This window comes from Macrobrachium nipponense, chromosome 16 (assembly GCF_015104395.2).
Source record: "Macrobrachium nipponense isolate FS-2020 chromosome 16, ASM1510439v2, whole genome shotgun sequence".
NCBI lineage: Eukaryota > Metazoa > Arthropoda > Malacostraca > Decapoda > Palaemonidae > Macrobrachium > Macrobrachium nipponense.
In genome coordinates, this window is record NC_087209.1 from 70,728,674 (window position 1) to 70,755,720 (window position 27,047).

The 27,047-nt window shown below is 40.3% G+C and overlaps 1 protein-coding gene across 4 annotated transcripts in view; it reads right to left on the reverse strand.

Annotated features, from left to right (window-relative positions):
• The window catches only part of LOC135195813 (mitochondrial adenyl nucleotide antiporter SLC25A25-like), a 206,596-nt gene that overhangs the window by 22,703 nt on the left and 156,846 nt on the right, over positions 1–27,047 (reverse strand). The window contains exon 1 of one of the 4 annotated variants that reach the window (XM_064222296.1): positions 23,418–24,253. The exons of 2 other annotated variants lie outside the window; for them this stretch is intronic. In XM_064222296.1, coding sequence (XP_064078366.1) covers positions 23,418–23,950 — 533 coding nt within the window. In that variant the 5' untranslated portion in view covers positions 23,951–24,253. Of the gene's footprint in view, positions 1–398; positions 998–23,417; positions 24,254–27,047 lie in introns of those variants that run through there. One more of the 4 variants, XM_064222295.1, reaches the window with a different exon arrangement.

The following is a 27,047-nucleotide window of genomic DNA, read 5'->3' on the forward strand; positions in this document are numbered from 1 at the left end:
AAACCTTTCTCTATTAGCCTTCGTGTCTGACCCATAGAAGGAGGAAACTTTTCTATCCGAGTTAGTCTGACCCATAGAAGGAAGAAACCTTTTTCTATTGGTCTACGCGTCTGACCCACAGGAGGAAACTGTTCTATTAGCCTTCGTGTCTGAACCATAGAAGGAGGAAACTTTTTTTTTTTTTTTTTTTACTCACCGTATTGAAAGAACGACCCTGCAGTCTCGTCAGTGGCACCGTATTGCCAAAATGAGACCTAGGAACCAACGAAAATGCTCGTTTTTCACCATGCACTTATTGAATAAGGGGGAAACGTCCTCGGCTGATAGCAGGATATTCAGGATATTATTCATCTCACCCTCGTTCGTCTTCGGGAAGGAACACTTCACTCACCACTTACCCATCCAGGTCGTCCTCCCTGTTGACAAACTTGGAGCAGATGCACGGCCTATCTTCTGGAGACTCGTAGATGAGCTTGATGAAGGTGTAGGGCGTGTCCAGCAGCCACTCAAGGGATTCCAGCAAGGGCTCTTCGCTTGTCCCACCATCGCCAAGGGCGTCCGTACAGGTATCCGTAGTACTTGGACTTCCCGGAGCAGCGGATGTTCCCGTAGTAGTGGTGGGGTCGGTGGTAGTAGCGGGGGTAGTAGGGGGAGTAGTAGTAAGGGTATCGGTCGAGGTAGTGGTAATAGGGGTCGTAGTCGTGACACGTGTACTTGGACGAGCAGGAGGACCGGCCGCACCAGTAGGGCTCGGAGTCGCAGACGTGGTCGTACAGGTAGGGTCCCCCGACGCACACGCACCCGTAGGGTCCTGCGAGGTCGTCGTCGCAGCGGCAGGGGTAGTCGCACCCGCAGTGGCTGAGGTGACGGTATCTGCGTCGGAGGTATGATGAAGGGTAGGCGGACGGAAGGCTGGTGTAGTCGGCGGGACACATTTTGCCATAGGCGGACGCTAGACCTTGGGCGGACCTCTCTCTCTCTCTCTCTCTCTCTCTCTCTCTCTCTCTCTCTCTCTCTTCTCTCTCTTCTCTCTCTCTCTCTCTCTCTCTCTCTCACGTCGGAGGGGACGACTACTCGAGGTTTGGACGGGAGGCGTCGGCGGAGGTGCTCAGGGGGAAAATCACGAGGATGACTGCGCTAACGTGAAAAGAAAGATCACACCTGGAGACGACGTTCAATCACCGGATCGGCAGTCAAGGGATTCTAATGCCAAGCGACACTTGAGCGACTTCGGCTTTTTCCCGAATTCCAGGTCAATCTCTCACACTATTTCTAAGCTCTCCTCTTGGCAACAGTATACTAAGACTACATGAAATGTGTTTCAGTGTAATCGATCACAGTATACCACAGTTAACAATCACAGTCGGGTTCTTATTAAGGATGAGAATGATGAAAGGATTCTTCAGCATCGACCACCGATGACAAACGTCTATAAAAGCCAAACGAAGAATGCATTACCTTCTCGAAACAGCGGTACCTCGAGATCGAGAAGTCAACATTTGTTCCTCGCCAATTTACCCAAATTTATATCACAGATCAAGTAAAGAATCCACGAGTCGGCGTGACCTTTCAAAAGCCTGGTTACGGCTTCTGACCTTCAGTTTTTCCGTTCGACTAAAGGTGTCCTGACGGAGGTTCGGCAGGAGCTCTAGAAGAACCGCAAAAAAATGCGACTATATCGATGCGGCACACATTTCACACACACCTGGATGACACCGGTGTCGCGATGCTAGCGCCTCGTGTCACCCGCCGATCACTTCTTTGCAATTCCCCGTTTGGAATGCAACACTTCTATTCTTTCAATACCTTCAACCAATGATCACCTTTCTCGTGGATATTCACTTTACACCCTAGAGATAGCTAACACCCAAGAACGTCTCGTTGGAAAAGAAAAGACGAAGACACACTCCTCGGAGTCACATAAGACATGAACTAAGCAAACACTGGAAGCAGAATACAGGCAATGAACACACGAATGAACACAAGACCCTTTCCCCTCTTTTGGCCTCTGGAAATACTGATAGGACAAGGACGGCACGAAGTAACGAAGGATAGTCTGTCTTACGTGTCTCTCGCGTTACGTTCCAGGCCACTTACTGAAGCCGACAGAGAGTGTGAGAGAGAGAAAGGGAGGGGGAGTGGGTGAGTGAGTGTGTGTGTGTGAGAGAGGGGAGTCAGGACGCACGAGGGGAGAGCGAACCATCACCTCCGCATGTTTAGTCACTGCGCCGACCCTGGAACAACGGGGAACGCACTCACACATATACACACACGGTTCTCCCCTCGCTGGGGGAGTCCGCGGACACACGCGCACGCACACACAAACACAGAAAGCCATGCTGCACGCAATGTGTGCCGCATCACGATCAAGAAAAAAAAGGAAGCCGATTTATAACTTTTTTTTTTTTTACCGAGTAATTGCAGTTAATATTTTAACAAGTTCCTAAATGGAAACTTGTTAAACGTATCGATTACCAAAGAGAGATAAGAGAGGTCATATTAATATATAAAAACTGCTATACAATAAAGCTTTATAATCGCTGCGTTACGCAAGACATAAAAAGATAATATTTGTCGGTGTTTAAATTGCCCAATAACATCAACAATATTATGAAAACATGAAAGCGGAATGGGACCACTTTTGTTCAGCAGCACAAATAGAAACATTTGTTCTTTGTTCATGACATACTTCAGGATAAACACCCTTACACAACTAACCACCCCCCACAAGGTTATATTTGCAGACATGAAACCCAAGTTTATCGACTTCACAGCACAAATACAGTCTTTTAAGGAAACATGAGTGTTATTTTCAGACATGATAATTACGTATCAGCCAATTAATATGTAGTGGGCCGTGCGATTTATCGAATATATGTGTACATATATATTGCAAAATTACATCTACCGGTCTCAGGGAGTCTACGGGGTAGTAGCAGGGTAAAAAGGCCACTGTAAGTTAAACCAGTGTACATACGGTCCTCATCACACCATACGTTGTTAGCGCGCAGCTAACAAAATGCAAAACCAAATAGAAGCAGGGCCGCGCTAGACGAGAGTTGGTAAAAATGCAAAACCAAATAGAAGCAGGGCCGCGCTAGACGAGAGTTGGTAAAGAAGCAAAGCTAATGAAGAAAGGGGGATTTCCCCGTCTACATTTTAAAGGTGAGTACTTGGAGGGTCACCGATACCGCGGAACATTCACCACGAGCCCTTTAAACGAAGCAGCTGGCCGCCACCGCCAGTGGCAGCAAGGGCAAGACGAGTCTTGAATAATATCTGCAGGTCAGCTCCCAGAAGACCCAGGTGAGACTTCTTGGACCGCTGGTATAGTGGTTGGTGTCGTGGAATGTCACTTACATGTCACAGGTTCGCGTCTCCCCCAGGCCGATGAAAAATCACTGGTTATGTATCATGACCACTTACTGATGCAGTGTGGGGTCTACAGTGAGGGGGTTGGAACCTACATTCTTTGGAAGGTTGAATTTCAAGCTATGGCCCCTTTAGTGCGCTTCTTCCACGTGAATGGGTTCCACCTACTGATATAACGACAACAATTCCCATGACCTTTGTCATATTGCTACTGCAATACTGATAATCATCTATTGGCGACACCTGACATATGTCTCCTTCCGATTTCGACTGGAAATCTGAACATATAAATCTGCAAGAAAAACTGACTTGTGCACCTGATAATCGAAATGTAATACCTCGGTTTCAAGTTTTTTTTTTTTTTCAGTACTTCACTTTAAAATGAAAGTAGGACGCCAAAAACCAGTAAAATTTTCACTGGGATATCAGAGTTCGAAACTCCTTTGTAGAAACTAAGCAATTTGACGAAAATACAAAACGAAACCTGACTGCTTTGTTAACATAATATTAAAGCTAAAGTCTTGTAAGTCTAAACCTTACCTGCGATCAGTTGCACATAAGAAAACAACGCAAACCTCGAAAAAATATCAATTTTAAGCTAAACATACCACACGACCTCAACTCCGACTTCTTTCTTGGACAAAACCCCTTTAAGAACTCAAGTCTTGACCTTCAAGATTTCGACACTTATAAACTACTTCCAAACGAGTTGCAATAACATGCAGGCCCACTAGAAGGTAAGGCAAGACTAAAGCCGCTGGTGAGAGCTTTTATTTCATGAGAAATGCACGAAACGCGACCTTCAGAACTGGTTATCACTAATCACAATTCGCTCAATACTGGAAAAAAAAGGGGAGGGGGATTCTGATTTAAATAAAGCTTAAAGGTAATTAAGCTACAGAGCTCAATCCACCGGACTGCTGTCAATGGAAATAAAACAGCAAACACACTATAATGAAATTAGCAATTAAGGCAATAATGCGGATTAGTACCATCCTGGTTGGAGGAGGAGGAGGGAGGAGAAAGCACGGAAGGGTACAGTTGCATGACAATACATCAAGCTTTGGATAATCACGAATTTGCAACCCCATGATTCCTCCTAGCTTCTATCACAATTGTTTACCTTTAGAGAAAATAATTCAGTATATATCAACAGCTGGGTGATGCATTACCCGGAATATTACGACTTGCATAACGTAAAAGATGGCAATTATAGTTTTGACAAGGTACGTCAAATTTCGATTATTTATAAAATACCAAGAATATTTCCATATAAAATCGTTTCGACGTCAATATAACTTTAGAAAAAATATTCAGAGAATTCATAACACAACACAAAACAGAATTTTCAGGACTGTATAACAAACGTGTGATCTTTATAAGTCGAATGTAAAAATAATGCCAATTCCAAGGACATCAAGTGGTAAGTGACATTTCCAAATATAACCCGACACATGGCTGGGATACTGCAACAGACATTTGGACAAATTTAGAGGATCATGTGTTCGAACTGAATATGGAATTTAGGCCAAAGGCCAAGCACTGGGACCAATGAGGTCATTCAGCGCTGAAACGGAAATTGACAGTAAAAGGTTTGAAAGGTGTAACAGGAGGAAAACCTCAAAGCAGCTGCACTATGAAGTGGAAAGTTAGATTGGCAGAAAGATAATATGAAATGAGGTGCAGTAAAAGGAATGAAAGGGTGCAGCTTGGGGTCGCGCACACGCTGCGAATCACCTCAAGTAATGCCTACAGCGCACCGAATAAGGTGCACTGACGGCACTAAGCCCCTACGGTTGGCGACTTGGTCGCAAGCGGTATACATCACAGGCTGTTCCAAGAATAATTACCGTATCGTAAGTTTAATTTCAAAACAATCAACGTAACAGACAATTCAAAATCATTAGCGCATGAGACTTTTAACTCTAGAATAATTACGGCAAGTGAATATCACCTGTAGACTAATCACACTGAAAATACGAATTCTAGAATAATTACCAAGCACGATTATGAATTCTTAAAGATACTGCCGCCTGAGAACATCAATTTTAATTTTCATCGAGTCAAAAGGCAATAGTTTCCTGAGGAAATCAGAAATTCCCAAGACCTTGAACTTAGAACTATTCATAAATTATGAAACCACGCGAAATCTAATTAATTCATAACGTGAGGTGATGTGCTTCAGAGATACTGCCGTATAAGAACATTATATTCGTAAAGTCAGAAGTCGAGGATATCAGAAATTCCCAAGACCTTGAACCTAGACAACGCAAAAGTGATGAAGTCATACAAATCTACATCAGGGAGCCAATTAGCAAACGAGATTATCAATTTGCACCATGTCAACTTGGATTGGCCCCCGGGAAAATACACGGGTATTACAACAGCAAAGGGGATCAATAAGACTTACGATTCTAATGAAGGGACGATTCTAATTTAAGGATTATTACGGGGGACCTTTCGTTGGATGAGAATCGGACGCGATTCGATAAAAATAAAACGACACGCAAGTGGAACAGAGAAACTGACACGCGCAGTAGAAATCTGACACGTAATTAGAACAGAGAATGACAATTACGGAAGAACATCAGACTTCTGATTAGAGCGGAGAATCTGCCACACAAAACAGAAATTATGAAAGGTGTTCGGAACAGATAACCTGACACACTTAGAGCAGAAAATTTGAGAGAAGAGAAACTGACACGCAATTAAGAGTACAATTTTGACATGTAATTAAGACAGAAAATTTGACACTATTAGACCAGAGAATGACAACTGGTATGGAACTAAAATCAAATTTCAGGCAGATTTTCCGCTGGTTCCAAGCAGAGCCATTTATATTCTGCTAGGGAACCACAACCATGAAGGCCCGGTGCCTGGCATTGATCTGTTATTACATCATTAACCGCAAGAATGCGAAATCTGGCCTTGCAGTGAAATGAAAAGGCCGCTAAACCTGACGGCATATCTGGGCAGGTTCTACCTGTCCAATACTCATGCGAGGGAATACCAGTAGGTGTGTGGAGGCCTTCATTGCTCAGGTCATCTGAGGAGTCGGAAAGTCGAAGCGGACGGCTAAATTGAACGGCACCAAAGCTGGTTTCCACTTACAAAACTTATGGCGGGCGTGATTGGAGTAGTTGTCAACAGAGTTAAATATATCAAACGCTTAACATCCGAGTGACAACTGATACAGAAAAACCTGTGAAGTGGCTCGGGTGTTAATTCCCAGAAGGGCTAATTTTGTTTCTGAATAAGAAGCAAAATCTATTTACAGGAAGGTATATAAAACTCGGAGGTATGATCAAAATCACTCTCTGTGCCCGTCATTTCAAAAGAAAGTCTGCTCTCTCTCTCTCTCTCTCTCTCTCTCTCTCTCCAGCAACACTCAGACTTGGCAATCGGCTCAAGGCAAAAACCTAAAACTCAACTGGAGTTCTCTGTTTACATTCCAACCCTGAACCCGAGAGATTTTTTCTTTTCAAGTTTACAAAATAAAGACACCAGCATTCCCTACCAACTTCAGCCTCTGTCTAATCCACGTAATCTTCTGCCTTTCAAGAGCCGGATCGACAGCTTCCATTTGAGTTACACCTTCTTGTCTTGATCTTTTGATTATGTATTTCTTTATTATTTGACTGAATATAGAGTTTAGGCCAAAGGCCAACCCCTGGGGCTTATTTAGGGCTGGGCTCGATAAAGCCATTTAATGGCCAGACTTCGTTTTTCCTACAAAGAAAAGTCGGGGAATGGAATCTTATCAATGTGAAAAAAAAGTGAAAACACAACATGGGTTACAATTGATACATCTAAACTCTATAGAGCAAAAACCAATTAAATACTGTACTGGAAATTGTAGGAATAAATGAAAACAAATGTAGACCTATAGAAAAAAATACTCCTTACATGAAACATTAGCATAAATACACCGGAGTATTACATTATTCTTACAAAGAAGAAACATGGAAGAACCTTTGCACTGAAGAAATTGAAAGACCAAAGATCAAAATGTCTTTTGGTGTCCTTCTCCATGGAACCCATCTTAGGAGCAACGACTGAATGGCTGTTAACTGTACTGCAACTCGCACAACATTATTACATCGTCCGCCATTGCCTCTTTTGGGATGACCTTCGAGTATATAATTGAAGGGCGATCGATCCCTACATTTTTACCGAACAATTATACGGTCAAATGAGGCAACTTTCTCTCTCTCTCTCTCTCTCTCTCTCTCTCTCTCTCTTCTCTCTCTCTCTCTATATATATATATAATATATATATATATATATATATATATATATATTATATATATATATATATATATATATATATAATATACACATACAAACACACACCAACTCCTCCTCTCTCTCTCTCATGTATACACATACACACATGTGTGTGTATATGCATACATACACACCCCCAACACAAATAACGACCGATCCCAGACAGGGGAAATACCTAGAAAAGGAACGCCCCATCCCCCCCACCCCTGGGGGGAGGGGGGGGGAGGAACCAATCTACAAGTAATCCACGATGTCTCTCTCTCTCTCTCTCTCTTCTCTCTCTCTCTCTCTCTCTCCTCTCTCTCTCGAAGCCCACTTGCCCTAACGACGCACACAAGGCCTTTAGGGAAGATTCTGGGAACAGGAGTTATGAACAGCTTTCTCCGAGAATGTCAGACATCTTTTCCTACAGTCAAGTCTTCCTACTGTCTAGTTTTTTTTTTCTTTTTTTCTACCTCGAGAAGAGAAGGGAATAGGATACAAAATTCAGCTATAAAGCCAAGCGATGGGAACTATTGGGTCATTTTGCGTTGAAAGGGAATTTTGACAGTAAGAAAGTTTGAAAGGTGTCACCGGAAAACCTGGACGTTGCACTATGAATGAACTGTTAGGAAAGGTTGGATAGCAAGATGGGAAGGAAGATTATGAAAGGAGGTACGGTAAAATGAATGATTATGAGAGGAGGGACAGTAAAAGGAAAGCTTATGAAAGGAGGTACGGTAAAATGAAAGCTTATGAAAGGAGGTACAGTAAAAGGAATGAATATGAGAGGAGGGACAGTAAATGGAATGATTATGAAATGAAAGGAAGTACAGTAAAAGGAATGAAAGAATACCCATATTAACAAGTGTCTTGAAATGGAGAAGCAAACCCACAGTTATGTAAGGGTACATATGCACCCACACACAACTGTGACTCTGTTTCGACAATAATAGGAACGAAAGGATTTGCAGCTAGGGGCCGAAGGGAAGCTGCAAGCAACCTTAAGTAATGCCTACAGTGCACCGCATGAGGTACACTGACGGCACTACGTCCCTACGGTATTTCCTAGCTTGATATTTCGTCATACAAATATATCAGCGTCAACCATCTTTAATAACGACGTTTGAGAACTTTACCTCAGTCAATCCATCAATCCGCGTGACATGAAACGGATAATCATGCATAATTTGTTGGGTAGCCAACAAAGAAATACCCTATTTATTCAACAGAGATGCCATAACAGGCCTTCGTTAGGCTTAATTACAAGGCAATTGGCCAATGAAATGTCAGGTCAAAGACAAAAATAAAAATGACCTTACAGCCAAGTAACTGATAAGCTACGGTATATCATGTTGTTACGATTCAGGCTTACCACGAAACATGTGTTACGTAGGATGGCAGTGAGGCATGTGCCCTGAATGGCATGTCGAAATCTTTCTAAATACCAGGTTTTATTCAAGAAATTACAACAGTACAGAACATACATCAAGCAGCCTGATACTACAAAGCTGCAAAAAAAAAAAAAAAAAAAAAAAAAAAAAAAAAAAAAAAAAAAAAAAAAAAATTACTAGCTAAAACATCTGGATAATACAAACTACCAACTTCAGTAGTATGTTCTCGATGGGAAAAAAGAATCGAAATTGATATTTCGAAACAACGCCACTTGGTTGGAAGCCAAGGAAGTGAAAAGCGCGCACGAGAGAGAGAGAGAGAGAGAGAGAGAGAGAGAGAGAGAGAGAGAGAAGAGAATTATTAATATCAGGCATATCCTTATGGCATCGCAGTTTTACACGACTGCAGACACTTCATTTAAGATATTTCACATAAACAGAATCTGATTCGAGCTTGAGGGTAATTACAGTCACGCTCTTAATATAAAAAAAAACACATATATTATACTGATTTACTCCTCATAATACCATTGAACTGAACTCAATCTACGCAAAACATCAATATTTACGGAGTACGAACCACACCAAGGACAAGCAATGCAGTAGTTCCAAGCTCCGGGCATGGAAGGGAAACCGGGTTCTATTTTTGAGAGCCTAAGCAGAGGAAACCAGTTTCCCCCCTCGGTTTCCTGCCAACAGTTTAATCATATGAACGGAACCATTACTTTTTTTAACTAATGGAATATACATAACAAATCTACAGTTATTAACAATACACACACCCTGTATGTATGTATGTATGTATGTATGTATGTATGTATGTGTATGTATGTATGTTATGTATGTATATGTATATATGTATATGGTATATATGTATATATATATGCATATATATATTAATAATATATATATATATTATATATATATATATAGATATATATTATATTAGTTTCATACATTCTTATCCATTCAAAATTCTTTTGGGAATATCTGTATGGTAGTTTTTTATTAACGAATCCCTAATATTGGTATGAGAACATCTCTCTCTAAACTCTTGTCTCTTGTGATATAAAACCCACTCTGAAGGTAATGTACTCTTTCGTTCATGCAATCACTCAAGCGCGCGCACGTTATATTTTACACACACACACACATATATTATACATATATATATATCACACATATATATACACACATATATACATTATATATATGATATTATATATATATATTTATATATATATATATATATATTCCCAAAGTAAGGTTCGCTTTTTCAAGTCCATTAAAGCTCACTACAGCACGAGGAAAATAGGGATAAAAACTTGACATATATAAATATATATGTGTATACATAAAAAAATGTGGGGGGGATGAATTTCCCATCGGAGGGTCTGGCAAACACTGGGCTACATGCTGCCAAAGTGCCAAATACCCTGGCAGTATGCCCTTGAACTGAGCACCGACTACTGGCCAACTATATGTATTACTTACGAAAAACAGAATGCCAAAGCCAGCCCCCCCCCCCCCCCCCCCCCGCCCCCGCCCCCCCCCCCAAAAAAAAAATTTATATTTATTTATTTTTTCAAATTTCAGCTACGCATTCTCTTAAGGCGTCAATGTGACGTATAAAGTCCCAAATAGGCGTTCTGGTGAGGAATGAGAACTTACTTTCATTGGAGTAATCTAACGTGGTAAATGTATAGCAACGGACATTATTTCAAGATGAATATTTTTTTATCTGATATGAAATTTACGAAATATCACTGATACTGTAAATCGTTACGGGGAGAGAGAAGAGAGAGAGAGAGAGAGAGAGAGAGAGGAGAGAGAGAGAGAGAGAGATTATTATAAGTCGCGGAACTGTCACTGTTACATTACATAATGTGTTTTTATGAGAGAGAGAGAGAGAGAGAGAGAGAGAGAGAGAGAGAGAGAGAGAGAGGGAAATTTCGTCCCCAGTGCCAGATGACAAGTCACGAGATTGTGTGTGGCCCTCTGATGTTGGCTGTGGCAGCCGCAAAAGTACGTACTTGACTAAGGTTTTGTCCATCCAGTTCATGTAAGTACAAAATGTGGAATTAGGAAAGTTCTATAGTTCCATAAACAATTAGTTACAAAAATAGCAATAACCTCCGTAATGATGGTAAACTCTTGTAAAATCCTTCATACTATGAATAATACACAAAGCCAGCTTTTCTCAACTTGCAGTAATATTTTACAAGTCAGTTCCAACATAAACAATTAATAATAATAATAATAATAATAATAATAATAACAACAATTATAATACGAAAGTAATTCATGGAAAACTATATATATATAACGATTCAATATCAAGCTACAAAACACACAGGAATATTAACAATTTACACAGAACAAACACACCTAATTGCAGGTACTATACCCATACTTAACTGTAATTCGCAATAATCATACAAGAGACCAAATCCAAAGTGAACATATAATAATAATAATAATAATAATAATAATAATAATAATAATAATAATAATAATAATAATAATATCCCTTTGAATCCGCCATGTAATTTCGACAGTACTAGGATAATGAATTGCACTCAATCTGCTGCTGGCCAGCTTGGGGTACAGTCTTTTATGAAGGTACTCTGGAGCCGTACCATATTGTTCAGGAGTCTGTGTGACATCCCTGGGGGAAGGGGAAGGAGAGGGGGAGGGGGAGGGGATTTGCGGCTTGATGGTCTCGTATATTACTGCTATTTTGACAGTATGAGTACCTTAACATAATAAACAGACCATTCAAATGATTTATGGAATATAATGGCAGAATTTATTTTATACAGAATGTTCTCAATGCCTCTAATGAATAAAATAAATTCTGTAAATTCTGCCAATATAGTCAATAATAATAATAATAATAATAATAATAATAATAATAATAATAATAATAATATATAATAATAATAAAGCTACTGCAACAACCATGGCACCATATTTTTATACCGTATTTTTTTGTAATTATAACATTTCCCATAATACTTCGCAGCGAATAATAAAAATAATAATAATGATAAAGATAGGAAGGAAGTGATTGACTATTCCACCAATCTTCGTTTCTCACAACTGACGGCAACTGAGCATAGCTACGTCACACTTGAGTTATCAACGGCTTTTAATGAGGGCAAGCAATGATGCAATCTAATTAACACAAACTACACATGAATTAGCATTCCCTGTTCTGGCTGCAAACTCAATGCGGATTACGCTAAGACATATGTAAATATGTAAGACATAATTATTCATCATGCTGATGCTCGAGGCGTGTGCATTTATGGATAGAGAGAGAGAGGAAGGAGAGAGAGTGAGAGAGAGAGAGAGAGAGAGAGAGAGAGAGAGAGAGAGCCTGCTTTATCCTCTTGCTCGTGTACCTAAAATAATACGTAAAACTGTAATGAATTCCGTTATCGACATAAAAACCCTACTGTCTAAAAATGGGAAACAAGCAAAAAAGCACCTACTACAGGCGGCAGTCGAAATCAATATTGCCTAGCTGGCAACGCTCGCCGGGATTCCCCCCCTCCCCCCACCCCTTCCCGGGGGGACACATTCACCACCGCCACCGTTGGCAAAGCCAGACATGACTGGCAACTGAGAACAACCCCCCCCCCCCCTTCCCCAACAGCCACCACGGGAACCCCGCCCAACCACCATGCCGTTCCTCGTCCATACAGCTCCATTCTTTAAATTCTCTGTCCCTCTTCAGCCGGCTTCGGAGTGGGGGGGGGGGGGGGGGGGGTGGGGGGGGAATTTCTTTTAGGAGAAAGGAGCCTGGTCTCGAAGTTTACATTATTAATTAAACGCCCATAAATACGTGCAGTTCCCCTTTAATTTTCCCTCAAATATTCATATCGCAAACACATCAGTGTATTAGCTGGGACCCTTCTTCGTCTGATCTGCCAAATGATGCAATACCCAGACCGCATTACGTAACCGATTCCTAAAATTGCCTTGCCTTACTTTGTCCACTGTCCAGAGCAAAGATGATGAAGCAAGATGTTAAACTAAGTAGGAAAACACTTCAGCCCTTCTGACAGAAATGAGTTCGTACAAAAATACGACACTTGAACGAAAAATCTAGATATATATTCGATCAATAGTAGGACTCGCCCATAATATAATCCACAAACGTATTTCGGTAACAGTAGAACTCAATCATAAAATAATCCACAAGCATTGATGATTATAGTTCAGCAATGAATTTAATCTTGTATCCCTAAAATGTACAACAGAATTCACCTGAATAATACTATCCTAGATACTAGTATATACACATCAGGAATACAACCCATGAAAATAACAACTCCACACATATGTTATATTCAGAATAGCGACCCAATCAAAAGTTGTGATTCCAGATATACATTTTATTAACCAATCATGAAGAACCAAACCACAAATACTCTTCGACGTACAGAATCATTCAAGAGCTTCTGATGACAGATGCACAAGCCAAGCAAGCAAGCAAGCAAGCAACAGGGATGATGTCAAGCCATAAGGAGGGGGGGGGGGGAGACCCGACAGCGCATGAGAAAGCAGAGTCACGGAACCCCCTCACCTCGTCAGTCGTCACAGCATGGCCAGGTTATCTTTAACCTCTCTGGAGCGGATTCTGCTCCCACTTTAACAAAATCCCTGAAACTCTTGGTGCTGGAGGAGGATGTTACTGGACTTATATTATTCCTCTGATCTGGATGATCCAATTGGCTGAATGGTTTCTAGCAAATTGAGAGGTGTAGCTGAGAAATTCCGTAAAATTCACGAACATAATAGCATGAAGAATTTAGTTTATTAAGCTTAAAATATATAATTTATATATATATATTTTATTTATATTATATATATTACACCGTTAAACATTACATATACACATGGTGTAGCTGAGACATTCACGAACATAATTGATGAGGAATCTAGTGCAAGGATATTAATATATATGTGTAGCTCAGAAATTCACGTCCATAATTGATGACGAATCTAGTGTAAGATATATATATATATATATATATATATATATATGAATAAAATGGATTACAAAAAGCATAGCATTTTGTGGTATCGGACTTGATTGGCAAAATTTTCGAGACCCTACCAAGTTTCATCTTCTGGCCTGTAAAATGGCCCAAAATGTTAAAAGCTAAAGTAAATTTTAAAAAACAAGGAATTAGTATAACCAGCGCACACTAAGCTGACAGCGGTTAAGATGCAAAAATACATTAAAACAGTATAAATAACATAAAAACTTCAAAGGCAAAAGGACCCGTACCTAAAATTGGAGGTAAAAACTGGAAGGAGAGAAGGATGCCACTCAGCTTTTAGCTCTAACTGAGATAAGTGCTGGTCTTTCCGCTTTTCAAGTTTTTTTTTTTATTTATTTTATTTTTATTTTAATACTTTGACAATTTAAATAACGGTAAACTTACATGTAGACGTTTTTACTGGCTTTCCAAAATTTGTGCGTATGTAGCATTGTATGCATGTGTATATAATATATATCTTAGTACTATATACTATAATCTATATATAATATATATATATATATATATTATATATATATATATATATATATATATATATATAGATAAAATGAAATGGCGAACCTTGTTCAAAGGCCAGATAAAACAAGATGAGAAGACGACCAAGGTTTAATGAAAATACCACGATCAAATACCTTGAAGAAGGCAACATAGCCTCTACAAATGCCAGTACATTGCTAACTGACTATTCCAAATATACGAAAATAAATTACATTATCCCCGACCCTTTGTGCCCCCTGAAAAAACACAGGGGTCACGACCCGCCGCTCCAGAGTTAAGAAGTGCAGCTCTACATATGCGCAGGCGCTGTCACGATTCCCAGAGCCGTATATATACAGCTCTGACGATTCCAACCCGCGCTCTTTCCAAGTGGAATAATTACACCCAATTCGGCCGAGCGGCCACCCCCCACCCACCCCCCCTTCCCGAGTCTCGTTCCGACCGCTTTAATCCTCTTAAGGAACCTCTTCCTTTGATGACCGAGGAGGAGGAGGATGGCAGGACTTGGCTGAAAGGGTTGGAAAAAGTTCTTGATGGCCGAAAACTTTTATATGTAATTATAATTCTAAAAAGAGCCACTACACCAGTCTCTCATATATAACAGTAAAATCACATTTTTATAAACTCAATTGTATTCTTCTACTATACTTCCTAATGTAAAGGACCACGGGTTTGTATATCGTGTAAGAACAAATTCAAGTTAAGTATATCTTAACTTAACCAGACCACTGAACTGATGAACAGCTCTCCTAGGGCAGGCACGAAGGCTTAGATGGTTTTACGTGGATAGGAACCAATCGGTTACCTAGCAACGGGACCTACAGCTTATTGTGGGATGAGAACCACATTATACGGAGAAATGAATTTCTAATCACCAGAAATAAATTCCTCTGGTTCCACGTTGGCAGAGCGAGGGAATCGAACTCGCGACTACCGAATTGGTAGGCGAGCACGTTAACACTCGTCCAACAAGGACCAACTTCTTAGGGCAGGGGAGGGGGGGGGGGACAGAATTACCCTTGAATTAAATGTATAAAAGATTAACAGATCGTCTTAATTAAAACTACACGTCAATTAAAAACAAATTCAACCAGGCCTTGAGATTAAAAATAAAAAGCATGCGAGTCCACATTTAGGAGAAAGATGCTCAGAGAGAGAGAGAGAGGAGAGAGAGAGAGAGAGAGAGAGAGAGAGAGAGAGAGTGCATGTCCCGAGGCAATGGTAAACAACCCCTTTACGAATGCATGAACTGGCTGGCACTTTCCTTCGTATACCTCACTAGCAGCAGGTCCAGCCAGGGATTGATGACCGATCGAACGCATGAGACTACTTTTAAAAGGACCTCTTTGAGAGCTGCTGTTGCCATGCGGTTACGAGCGCAGCCCCTGCGCCCAGCACCCGCTGTGACGAGACAGCAGCAGCACCCAGCTACTGCTGCTGACCGACCGGATCTGGGACGATTTTTCAACCCGCTCAGACAATGCAACGCGGGAAGAGTACAGATGAGGAGTACATTGTATAACAGATTCACATCAACCGTGCATTTGATGTCTAGGCCGGGCCCGTACCTTACGAGGCTCCTGATTGGCTGTTGATAAGCCAGTCACAGGGCTGGAAATCACAGTCTCTCGACAGAATTCACATGGGCAGGATACGTGTCCCACCTCTCCTGAAGTTACGTTTGAAAGACGGGTGACGTATCCCTGCGAGAGGAGGAACACACATCCTGCCTATGTGAACGCTCGAGAGAAACTGCAAGTTTCCAGCCCTGTCATTGGCTTATCAACAGCCAATCAGGAGCGTCGTAAGAGACGGGCCTAGACATCCAATGCACGGTTGATGTGAATCTACTCCTCTAGTACCTTTGCAGGAGAGATCGTTCGTCGCCCCACTGTGGAATTTTCCACGATCATGATAACAATGGAAAGGCTGGGAAGGCGGTTTACACATGCCGTGCCTGGTTTTAGGTTTTCGTAGCCATGAGGCAAAGGAAAATCTTTTAAGATGATAATGAAAACTGGGGAAATATGCCGAACCTTGACGTTATATTTCATGTAGATCAATTACAGGATTAAGATATGCTACACAAAATAAATTACTAATAAGAAGACATATATAATATATATATATATATATATATATATATATATATATCTAATATATATATATATATATAATATATATATGTATATATATATATATATATTGTGTGTGTGCGCGCATATACACTTCTTTTTATTAGACCAAAAACAATGAACTCTTTTCATAACCCGTAGTCGCCAACTCCAACCCTCCCGCACGCAGACGAGAGGGGAGAGGTCTTGTAAGGCGGGGACAAGTACTTACTTCCCTTGGGTACCTGACAGTTATATAAACCCCCAACCATGTGTTTCATAAGCTAAGTTACATAGAGGAGCCATCCTGCTCTAGTGCATATTGCCACTATCCAGCAGATATATACCAGCACACTTGAATTATACCTACCGTATTTTTCTATCCTTCCGCAGGTGAGGTAGTGGGCTACCTCGTCGAGGCCTCATTTGGAATCGAATTATTTCGAGGAATGAGTAGGGGGGGGGGGGAATCAAATATGACTTCGGAACTGAATGTTAGGAAGTAGACCAGAGTCAACATGACCATCAGTAAAAAAGGTGTGTGTATGTGTTTATAGTTGACTATATATATTTTGCTGCGTACAATCCATTCATAACAAATGAATGACCTCGTTCATTTGATGACATAATAAGCAAGTAACAGGCGAAGAAAACTAATCAGAGAGAGAGAGAGAGGAAAGTAACCTCTAGCATCTAGCTAATGAAGTCTCAATAGAAGAAACAAGTTCAACTTTTAACACGGTTCAAAGACTTCCAAGTAAAGTCAAAGAGCATCAGTGGTGATATAAAAAGCACACTAGTGCTTCCGCGAGCGGGAGATACTGCTCTTAAGTAATGAACGACCTGGAACACGAATTTACCGTTACAGGCAGACACGACTCAGTCGGCAACGGTTCCTACCTAATATTATGGAATCTGAACTGGAATGATATCACTAAGCTCGTAATATGTCAATCAGAGTTTTTACGATTTATTTATTTATTGGATAGTGACCCCCCAACAAAATTCGGGGGTAGTTATATAAGACTAATATTTCTTGGAGGTCATTACCTTCGTATAATTATACATTAATGCCCAACGGGGGTTACATATCGGGTTAAAACCCTTGTTTTTTTTTTTTTTTTTTTTAACATTGTACACTGGTGCCTTACCATTTGGAGACAACGAATATGGAGTGAAGTTCCTCCAAACGAAATTCTGCCTTAAAGTGATCTCAGGATTAAAAAAAAAAAATGTACGAAAATCGACCAGGATGCAACATTCTCGAAATAAGGTGCGGAAATCATCAGATAGTTGACAGTTCGTGGAGTGCCAAGCCAGCTACACCCTCAGTACTCTCCTTGCCAGTTAAAGCAAGGTCAGTATCATACAAAACGCCTTTTACCTAACGAGGTATGAGGTCACACTACTACATTTGGTTCTTTAATACATTTCATTTATCGCTTTCTAAGTGTCCAGTCTTATTCTAAAGAGTAAGAGTTACTGACAAATACAACTATTTTTAGCCTATTCATTAACTTCAGCATCCCAACTGTTCTACAGATAAAAAGCACTTGACTTCCGGTTCATCAGTCCTCAATACAAACGTGCATTAATACGGACCTAACTCTATTAACCCAGAATGTAGAATAGAAAATAATATAGAATTTAGGCCAAAGGCCAAGCGATGGGACTTATGAGACCATTCAGCGCTGAACGGGAAATTGACAGTATGGTTTGCAAGGTGTAAAACGAGGGAAACATCGCAGTTGCCTATGATACAATTATTCGAGGGCTGAAATTCAAATGGAAGAAAAACTATGAACTAAGGTACACTAAAAGAGAATGAAAGAGGTTGCAGCTAGGGGACCAAGGGACGCGTCGAAGACGCAAATAACGCCTACAGTGCACCACATGGGCCACACTGTAGTAGCCAATAGCTGCCTGTCTTCTAAGCTCTACCAAAGGAAAAGGGGGCTGGACCAGTACATATATATTGCATATGGGAAATACCCATACACTGCTAGTGTAAGTATAATAAGGGTATAAGCATATACAGCATGGGTAGGTTACGTGAATTCATGTTACAATGACTTCATAAAGGTATAATTATAACAATTTGAGAGAGAGATGAGAGAGAGAAGAGAGAGAGAGGAGAAGCGAGAATAGAGAGAGAGAGAGAGAGAGAGAGACGATAACACTTCATCATCCCAGTCGAATACCACAATGATTAATATCATTACGAAATCACTCGTTACGTATTATCTATCGCCGTTATCGTGACATTATAAAAAGGGGAATCCATTCATACAACGTATGTTTCCACAATATATTTCCAAAATACCAAACCCTGAAGTTATCACACTCCCAATGGACCCGAAAGGTGTCTCTCTGGAAGACGACAAAAACAAAAAAAAAAGGTACGTACAAATTGTGAAGTCCCTTTCCCAAGGTCTCGTTCTTGTCAGCTGCCTACGACCACCGCACGTGAATAGATCACATGAGCCCTACCCATTTACTTCCCGTATTTATCAATCTATTTATGGCGACTCAGAGTTGGTAAGTGAACTTTGTACAATGACGATAACTGCGCCAGGGTATCGTAGTTGGATAAAAAATCATTGTTAAAAACGCCTAGGAGGGTAGCTGATTATCAGGAAGGGTACGGGAGCCAAAAGAGAGAGGACGCTTGGACTCTCTTATTAAATGGGCACTGCACCTTCAAATGCTGAGCGACCTTGGCCTTACTGAGTATTGAGTCAACACGACCCAATTTCTAGTCTGTAAATGCTATAATCCTCTACTGCCTAATGCTGTTTCTATAACTGTTTAGGATGGGTTTAGTATCGTAGTAATCACATCCTTTCACTTGTGTATTAGCGATATATTATATTCTCAAAGCTTGTAAATTACACCTATATGTATGTATGAAGATACACACATACATACTAGCAGCTATATATACTTCTTAAACGCAGCGATCCTGACCCTAACCCAGCCCGCCACCTTGCCAAACCTTTTGCAGGCCTCAAGGAATGTGGCACACTTTCACTGCAACTGAGGTGGATTGCAGCGTCTGCAAGTTTGGAAATGAATTACACAAAGCGACTTTTGGTGTAACCAAATCAGATGATCAAGGAATATAAATACACTCCTGAAAACACACTTTCGGAAAAGTATTTGAGCTCAAGTCTTATGCTTTGGGTGTTGGCTATTTGCTGAACAGTAACTGGGTACTTTATAAATTTGATAGAGCTCAGCCGACCGACGAACAAAAATTGTTGAAGCGTTCTCTTCACAAAGGCTTCATCTCTTTCCATCATATGGTTATAGTGAGCAAACTAACAACATCAACTCTCCATTGGGGCAACAGAACCATTACAAAAAGGATTATCAGAAGGGCAGTTGATAATTACTACTTCTGTAGCTTACTTACACAAATTTGAACGAAAAGGTGAAACTAATCCTAACGTAGCCTTGTCCAATCATTTTCGATTAGGGTACTGTTGATCGACTAACTGCCAGTTTGACTTTTTTTTTCTCTCTGTTTTGATCTCACTTCACCAAGGCAGGTAACAATAATCGTCTTAGCGCCTCAGTGGCGTGGTTGGTTTGGTGTTTACTGCTCACCTCGGTGGTAGCGGGTTCGATTCTCGGCCATTCCATTGAGGAGTGAGAGATGTGTATTTCTGGTGATAGAAGTTCACTCTCGACGTGGTTCGGAAGTCACGTAAAGCCGTTGGTCCCGTTGCTGAATAACCACTGGGTCCATGCAACGTAAAAACACCATACAAACAAACAAACAATAATCGTCTTTGATAAAAGTAGATCCAACGGTAATCAACAACACGCGCTTTTTGGCAGGCAAAAAAATCCAGTCCATATTGGTTCGACCTCAAAAATAACCACCAAAAATGCTATAAATGAAATAGGTCATAGTTAAAAAGAAAGGATACGAGAGAATGCAGTACCTGATAAATGTTTCACTGAGGTGGGGTGTGGTTAAGTGACAACGACCAACTGCTATCAACTACCAACCTGGCACAACTTAAGTACACTTTACATCCACAGGGGCATTTTGGATATTAGAGCAAGTGTGTCCATACTGTTCCTTCCCTCGCCCGAAAACAGGATCGAATGAGGACCACTGGATCTTACGGTTATGAGGACGACGTTCAACTCGTTGAAGCTCTTCTCATGTTTTGAATGTTATAAACTTGACGCAACATTGAACACGAACGTATACGATTATTAGTTATCTTTTTCCTCTTTCCTACTCCCCCCCTTCGCCAAAGCTATGACCTGCAAATCTCTTATAACTATTGAATTACATAATCTACTGAAGGATTTATACTGATCCACTGCTCAGGTCACCAGGAGGACGCTGGATTTTCGGGCACGTGCCCGTTCGTCCCTCTTTGACCGGTTTCAAGAATCGAACACGGGTCCCTAAAAAGAAAAAAGAGAGAGAGAGAGAGGAGAGAGAGAGAGGGAGAAGATAGAGAGACGAGAGGACGAGACGAGGAGGAGAGAGAGAGAGACTGCACGTCGTTACAAGTACTCGACGTTCACAAGCAATCATGACTAGGAAAATATTCCAGCACAATGATGGCAGCAACTTTTGTAGGTGAGCTTGTGGTGGTGACTGGGTTATGTCAGTTCCAAACAGACATTAGTCTACAAAATTGTCTTTAAAGCATTTTAATCCTTTAAAAATTGAGATGTAGTACAAGGACGTATTGCAGCATCAATTAATAATAATAATAATAATAATAATAATAATAATAATAATAATAATAATTTGAAAAACAATTCGGAATAAAAAATTACAAGACTAACTCTTAGATATTATTCAATTTCTTTAGTAACCGCAGATTAGTCAAAGGAAATCACCCCCCGCCTCCCCTCATCATTCGCAGCCCACGGTAACAGTCAATTTGGTAAGTTTTTATCCATGCACGCGAAGTAGCAGAAAGCAGGGATGCAATCTGCCATAATCTGGCTGGGACCAGAAAGCGAGAGAACTTACCCCCCCTCCCTCTCCTCCTCCTCCCCCCAACCCCCTTCCCCACTTCGAGGCCGAAGACGGGCGAGATCTACATATATTTAAATATAATGTTTTTGATTTATTGGGAGGTGACCGGACTACTAAATTGTGAAAGACTTAATATTCTTGAATGTTTTATGCTCTCCTATTTCTCCAATACAGTTTTTCGCAAACCTTATGGTTCCCTGGATCTCATTAATCGAGAAGTCCTCTTTAGAATACCACTTGAATTGCATAGAATATAGAATTTAAGCTAAAAGCCAAGCGATGAGACTATGAGGTCACTCAACGCTGGAACAGAAACTGGCAGTAGGCCTAAGAAAGGTTTGAAAGATGTAACAGGATAACCTCGAAGTTGCGCAATGAATCAATTGTTAGGAGAGTGGAAATTATAAGATGGAAGAGAATACGCACGGAGGTATAGTAAAAAGGAATGAGAGGGTTGCAGCTAGGGGGCGAAGGAACGCTCCAAAGAACTTAAGGGATACTTACAGTGCACCGCATGATGTGCCCTGAAGCAACTCCCCTACGAACGAGTAACACTAGAAAAACCTTCGTCGATATAAAGCCTCTATTAAATAGTTCTAATTAATACAGATTTACACTAATGCAATGACTCTTAAATGTGAGAAATGGTTAAAAATGTGGACCTTTAGTACAGATGATTAGCCAATACCCTGCCAAAGTTTCAATGGTGCAAGACCCTTCTTGCTAAACTGTTACATAAAGAATGATTCATCCCGGTTCCATCTGGCTTTCTGACTGATGTGTAATTTTTTAACAGAATTTTTTTAAAACAAACTTAGTTAACGCAACACTTTCAAACTATTGGCGAAACTAACCAATCGAAACTGAATTGAATATAGAATTTGGGCCAAAGGTTTCGGCGCTGACACGGAAATTGATAGTAGAAGGTTTGAAAGGTTTAACAGTTATTAAACCCGGCAGTTGCACTATGAATCAATTATTAGGAGAGGGTGTTAGGTGTAAGATGGAAGAAAGAATATGAAAGGAGATATAGTAAAAGAAACGAAAGGGGTTGCTGCAAAGAACCTCAAGTACTGCCTACAGTGCACAGCATGAGGTGGCAGGAGCACTGACGGCACTATTGCCCAATGGGGCCAATGGAAATTAAACAAGGAAATGGCAAACTTGTGAACCAAAAACACTACAGCAACCGGTAGCAAACACAAAGTCATTGGCCTCATTTATAATAGGCAAGCAGTTAGTTTAAACCTACCAATAATACGAAGTACTTACCTCAATATACATTTTTGGTGCTGCTATGGGACAATATTCATTGCATTTTTAAACTGCTGGATAGCAGTTATTCTATGCTGTCGAATAGATTGGTTGATCTTTGGCTATGGTCTTCACTTATGTCTAATTCTTAATTACAGGTCTCTTTAGTGGGAGAAAATTTACTCTCTATCCATAAAATAATAATTTACAATATTATTACACTCAATAGCCTACTGAAGCTTCACTATCGAAGCGACTGGTTTTAATAAGGAAAATAAATCAAGGAACCAACTTGTTAAAAGGTCAAGTTAACAAGGTCGTGATGGTGAAAAGCAATAAACTATTGAGTAACAAATATATATATATATATATATATATATATATATATATATATATATATATATATATAATAATGATTTCCTGCTCTTACCCTTGTGAATGAGAGCGCAGATGGTGACTATTCAACTGATGAGGTTTATAGGGGAGGTAAGTCAAACCGCACTGAGTTCTAGAACAGACTTCCGCCGAACCATAAACCATGACTAGAGCCCCAACGGCGCCCCGCGAACTTAAACTAGACAGTCCTCGGGCGGCCCCTACACTGTGCTGCACCGCGCCCGCGCCGCCTCCTCCTCCTCCACCGCCCGCAGTACTTTCTCCGACACCGCCGCCCAATTTCGTAGAATCGGAGAGGCGGCGGGAATCCTTGATCTGATCCGTGATGGGGTCGCCGCTGGGCACAGCAGGCCTATGGGAGTAACGACTAGCATGGGTATCACAGGCGACTGCCGGGCCCAAGTCAGTGGACCGGGAGTGGTTGGCGTTGACTAGGTGACTGTGGGCAGTCGTCAGCCCGTGGTTCTGGTGGGTTCTGAGTGGGTCCGGAAAGCCCATAGTGTTCTCGTGGCGGGCATTGTTGTAGGCCGAAGTGGTTAGATCTTCGCCGGGTTTTAGCATCGTCATTTTTTTTTACTGGAATGTCTCTTAGATAATCTCAAGCAGATTCCTGCGAGTGCGACCTCCACAGGAATTTTCTGGAAGAAATCGCCACCCCGATGTAAGCCGGTTATGAAACGAACTATCGCACCTAAACACTATTCCCTTTGGCTTTTTAGAGTCTACACTGGCACACAACCGATATCAACAGGGCACCAATATGATTTGAGGGGCAAAATGACAATCTGGTTGATAAAAAGAACCCGGCCGATGAAATAACACCTCTTTTCACCACTAGTGTTCAACCCACACTGCCGCCGAAAGAACCGAGAGAGTCTGCGTCACTCCACTATTTGAATGAAGAGTTGCCAAGTAGTCTTCACTTAAGAGGTTGCTCCTTTCCTTCACTTGTTTTCTTCCCTGTTTGGCTCGTGAAGCCAATTCTTTCACTGTAAACTAACCCCATTCAATAAGAGGACGTTCACTAGGTTTTTCTTACAAAAAAATGTAACAAATGACGCATCAATAAAACAATCGATATATACGATTACAAGAGTACGTGGCAATTCACCCCTATGACGTAGGTGATCAGCTGTGGTGCTGAACTCCCATGACGCAACATGGAATTTCCTATTGGACTCGCTAATCGTCGTGTTCTGCGAATGATTATCACCAACATATTTACTCTTTATCGACAAAGATGAAAGGAAGCACTTCCTCCCAAACCGGCAATTTGTCCACATACGTACAGTGAGTGTCGTTCGTACCCATGTAAATAGCAGAAGGCAGCCGTACAAGAGGCAAGGAAATTCCCATTTCTAGAAACACCCTTCACCCACAGGCTTCTGGATACGTAAGACAAGTTTACGAGAGGAATAATCGAGCAGTGTGCGGTTTCATCGGGACTGGTCGATTTACACGAGACTAGCATACAATTATCGGGAAAAATATATAACGTATTGCATCGCAATAACTCAAAAGTCATATGTAATTGTAAATGACTATCCATTCATATAATAAATATAGCATCAGACTGCATTATGGAAATGGAAAATAACTATAGCATTCAGGGGTTTCTCCATGAGCGAGAGGCCGTGGTGGCATAAAACCACTTTAATAAAAAAGAAAAAGAAAAAAACTTACCCATATTTCTGCTTTTGTCATATACTAACAATTTCAGAGATATTTCTTACCTCCTTGAGAACTTTACAAATAATAATACCTTGAAACGATCGCTATCAAAATTCTTCCGAATTCGCCTCCCAGGTGGGTCATGTGACAATTTTTATACTGGTCGTACTGGAAAACCATTAGAGAAAAAAAATGTCTATGATAAGCACATGAGAATAACGCAATTTTCGTTCATATAAGCGAAACCGATATGTCATCAATTAATTGAACAGGTGATGAACGTTTATGCCAATAATAAACTGAAAATAATTATTTTGAAATACAATTTTATACAAGAAAGCTTTAATTAAGAATATGAGTGGCAGCCAAGGTAATCAAGTATAAGCACGACCCATATACTTCCACACTTCAAAAAATTTTTTTGCAATGTTGACAATGAGAAAGGTGGTCTACCTAGGTCTACAGCAACGGCGTGAGCTCGTCCGCACAGATTTGTAAATGGAACACTATAACTTCAGATGTAAATGAGATAATTGCTCAGACTGTTTTTACTGCTTACAAAGTATGAATACTTTTTTCCAACAGCCTGTATGTTCGTCTGCACTACCTCTCTAGCATACATATTGTAGATATCTATCATTTTGGATCAGTCCTCTTGAAGATTAAATGCGAAGACGGTCGGAAATTTTATATATATATATATATATATATATATATATATATATATATATATATATATATATATATATATATATATATATATATATATATATATATATATATATATATATATATATATATATATATATATATATATATATATATATATATATATATCGTGTATAACTTGTCGATCTTTTATAGGTCACAGGAAGTTCGACAGTGTTCTGTTTACGCAATAATAATAATAATAATAATAATAATAATAATAATAATAATAATAATAATAATAATAATCACCATGCTCAGAAAATGAGCAGATAGCAACTTAACAAAGATACTACGTCCGAGAGAGAGAGAGAGAGAGAGAGAGAGAGAGAGAGAGAGAGAGAGAGAGCTGAGGACGCAAGTAGCACAAGGCAACTCAGCCAGAGAAGTTGCAAAAACTGAGCTCACTTCAGCCATGTTTATTTTGAATAGAAGTTTCTCTATTTTTCTTATTACTGACTTTTCTCCTATACTGAAATTGGCTATTAAAACGCCAAATGGGGGATTCATGTAAAAAATGTGGTATTTGTCAAATTGAATTTATAATACAAAATACAGTACAAATTGGATCTTATGCCTAACTAGATAAAAGATACTCAACGACTCATTTTGGATTCCTCTCGCTTAGGAGCGTCTACTCCTCACTCTCTCTCTCTCTTTCCTCTTCTTCTTCTTCTTGCAACGTTTCGCCCTTAAACCCAGAAGGTCATCGTCGGGCATGTGTTGTGGGACTGAAATTCTTTCGGGTGTCCTACAGTATAAATAGCCTGTTGCACAGCAAGGGGTAGCAATACCTGTACTTTCTATTATCTCTAACCGTCAGCTATTCTCAATAAGTAATCTATTAGCTTTGCCCTTCCTTTTCATCAGCGTGGGTAAATAATAATAATAATAATAATAATAATAATAATAATAATAATAAGGCAATCGCAATATAATGGAAAGGTGCACAAGAGGTATTGGATATGGGTTTTGATAACCATCATCATTTGACGCCAGGATAGCCCCGACTCCAGCAAATCAGTCGAATCAATCACGGCTTGAGAGGGAAGCAGTAATGCAGAGCAAAATTACATGACATAAATCAATCATTCTACAAAGCTGTAACGACGACAGACACCGATAAGAAGTGCAGCACTGCCAACAGAAAGGAGATAAAAAGTGGCGATAAGCGAAACAAGACAGACGCTGGTGGTCTCCCACCAATTAGATATGATAATCAGTGACGCACTTGGGGGGTCACACTCCAACACAAACTTTTTAACTTTTTTTTCTTTAATACAGA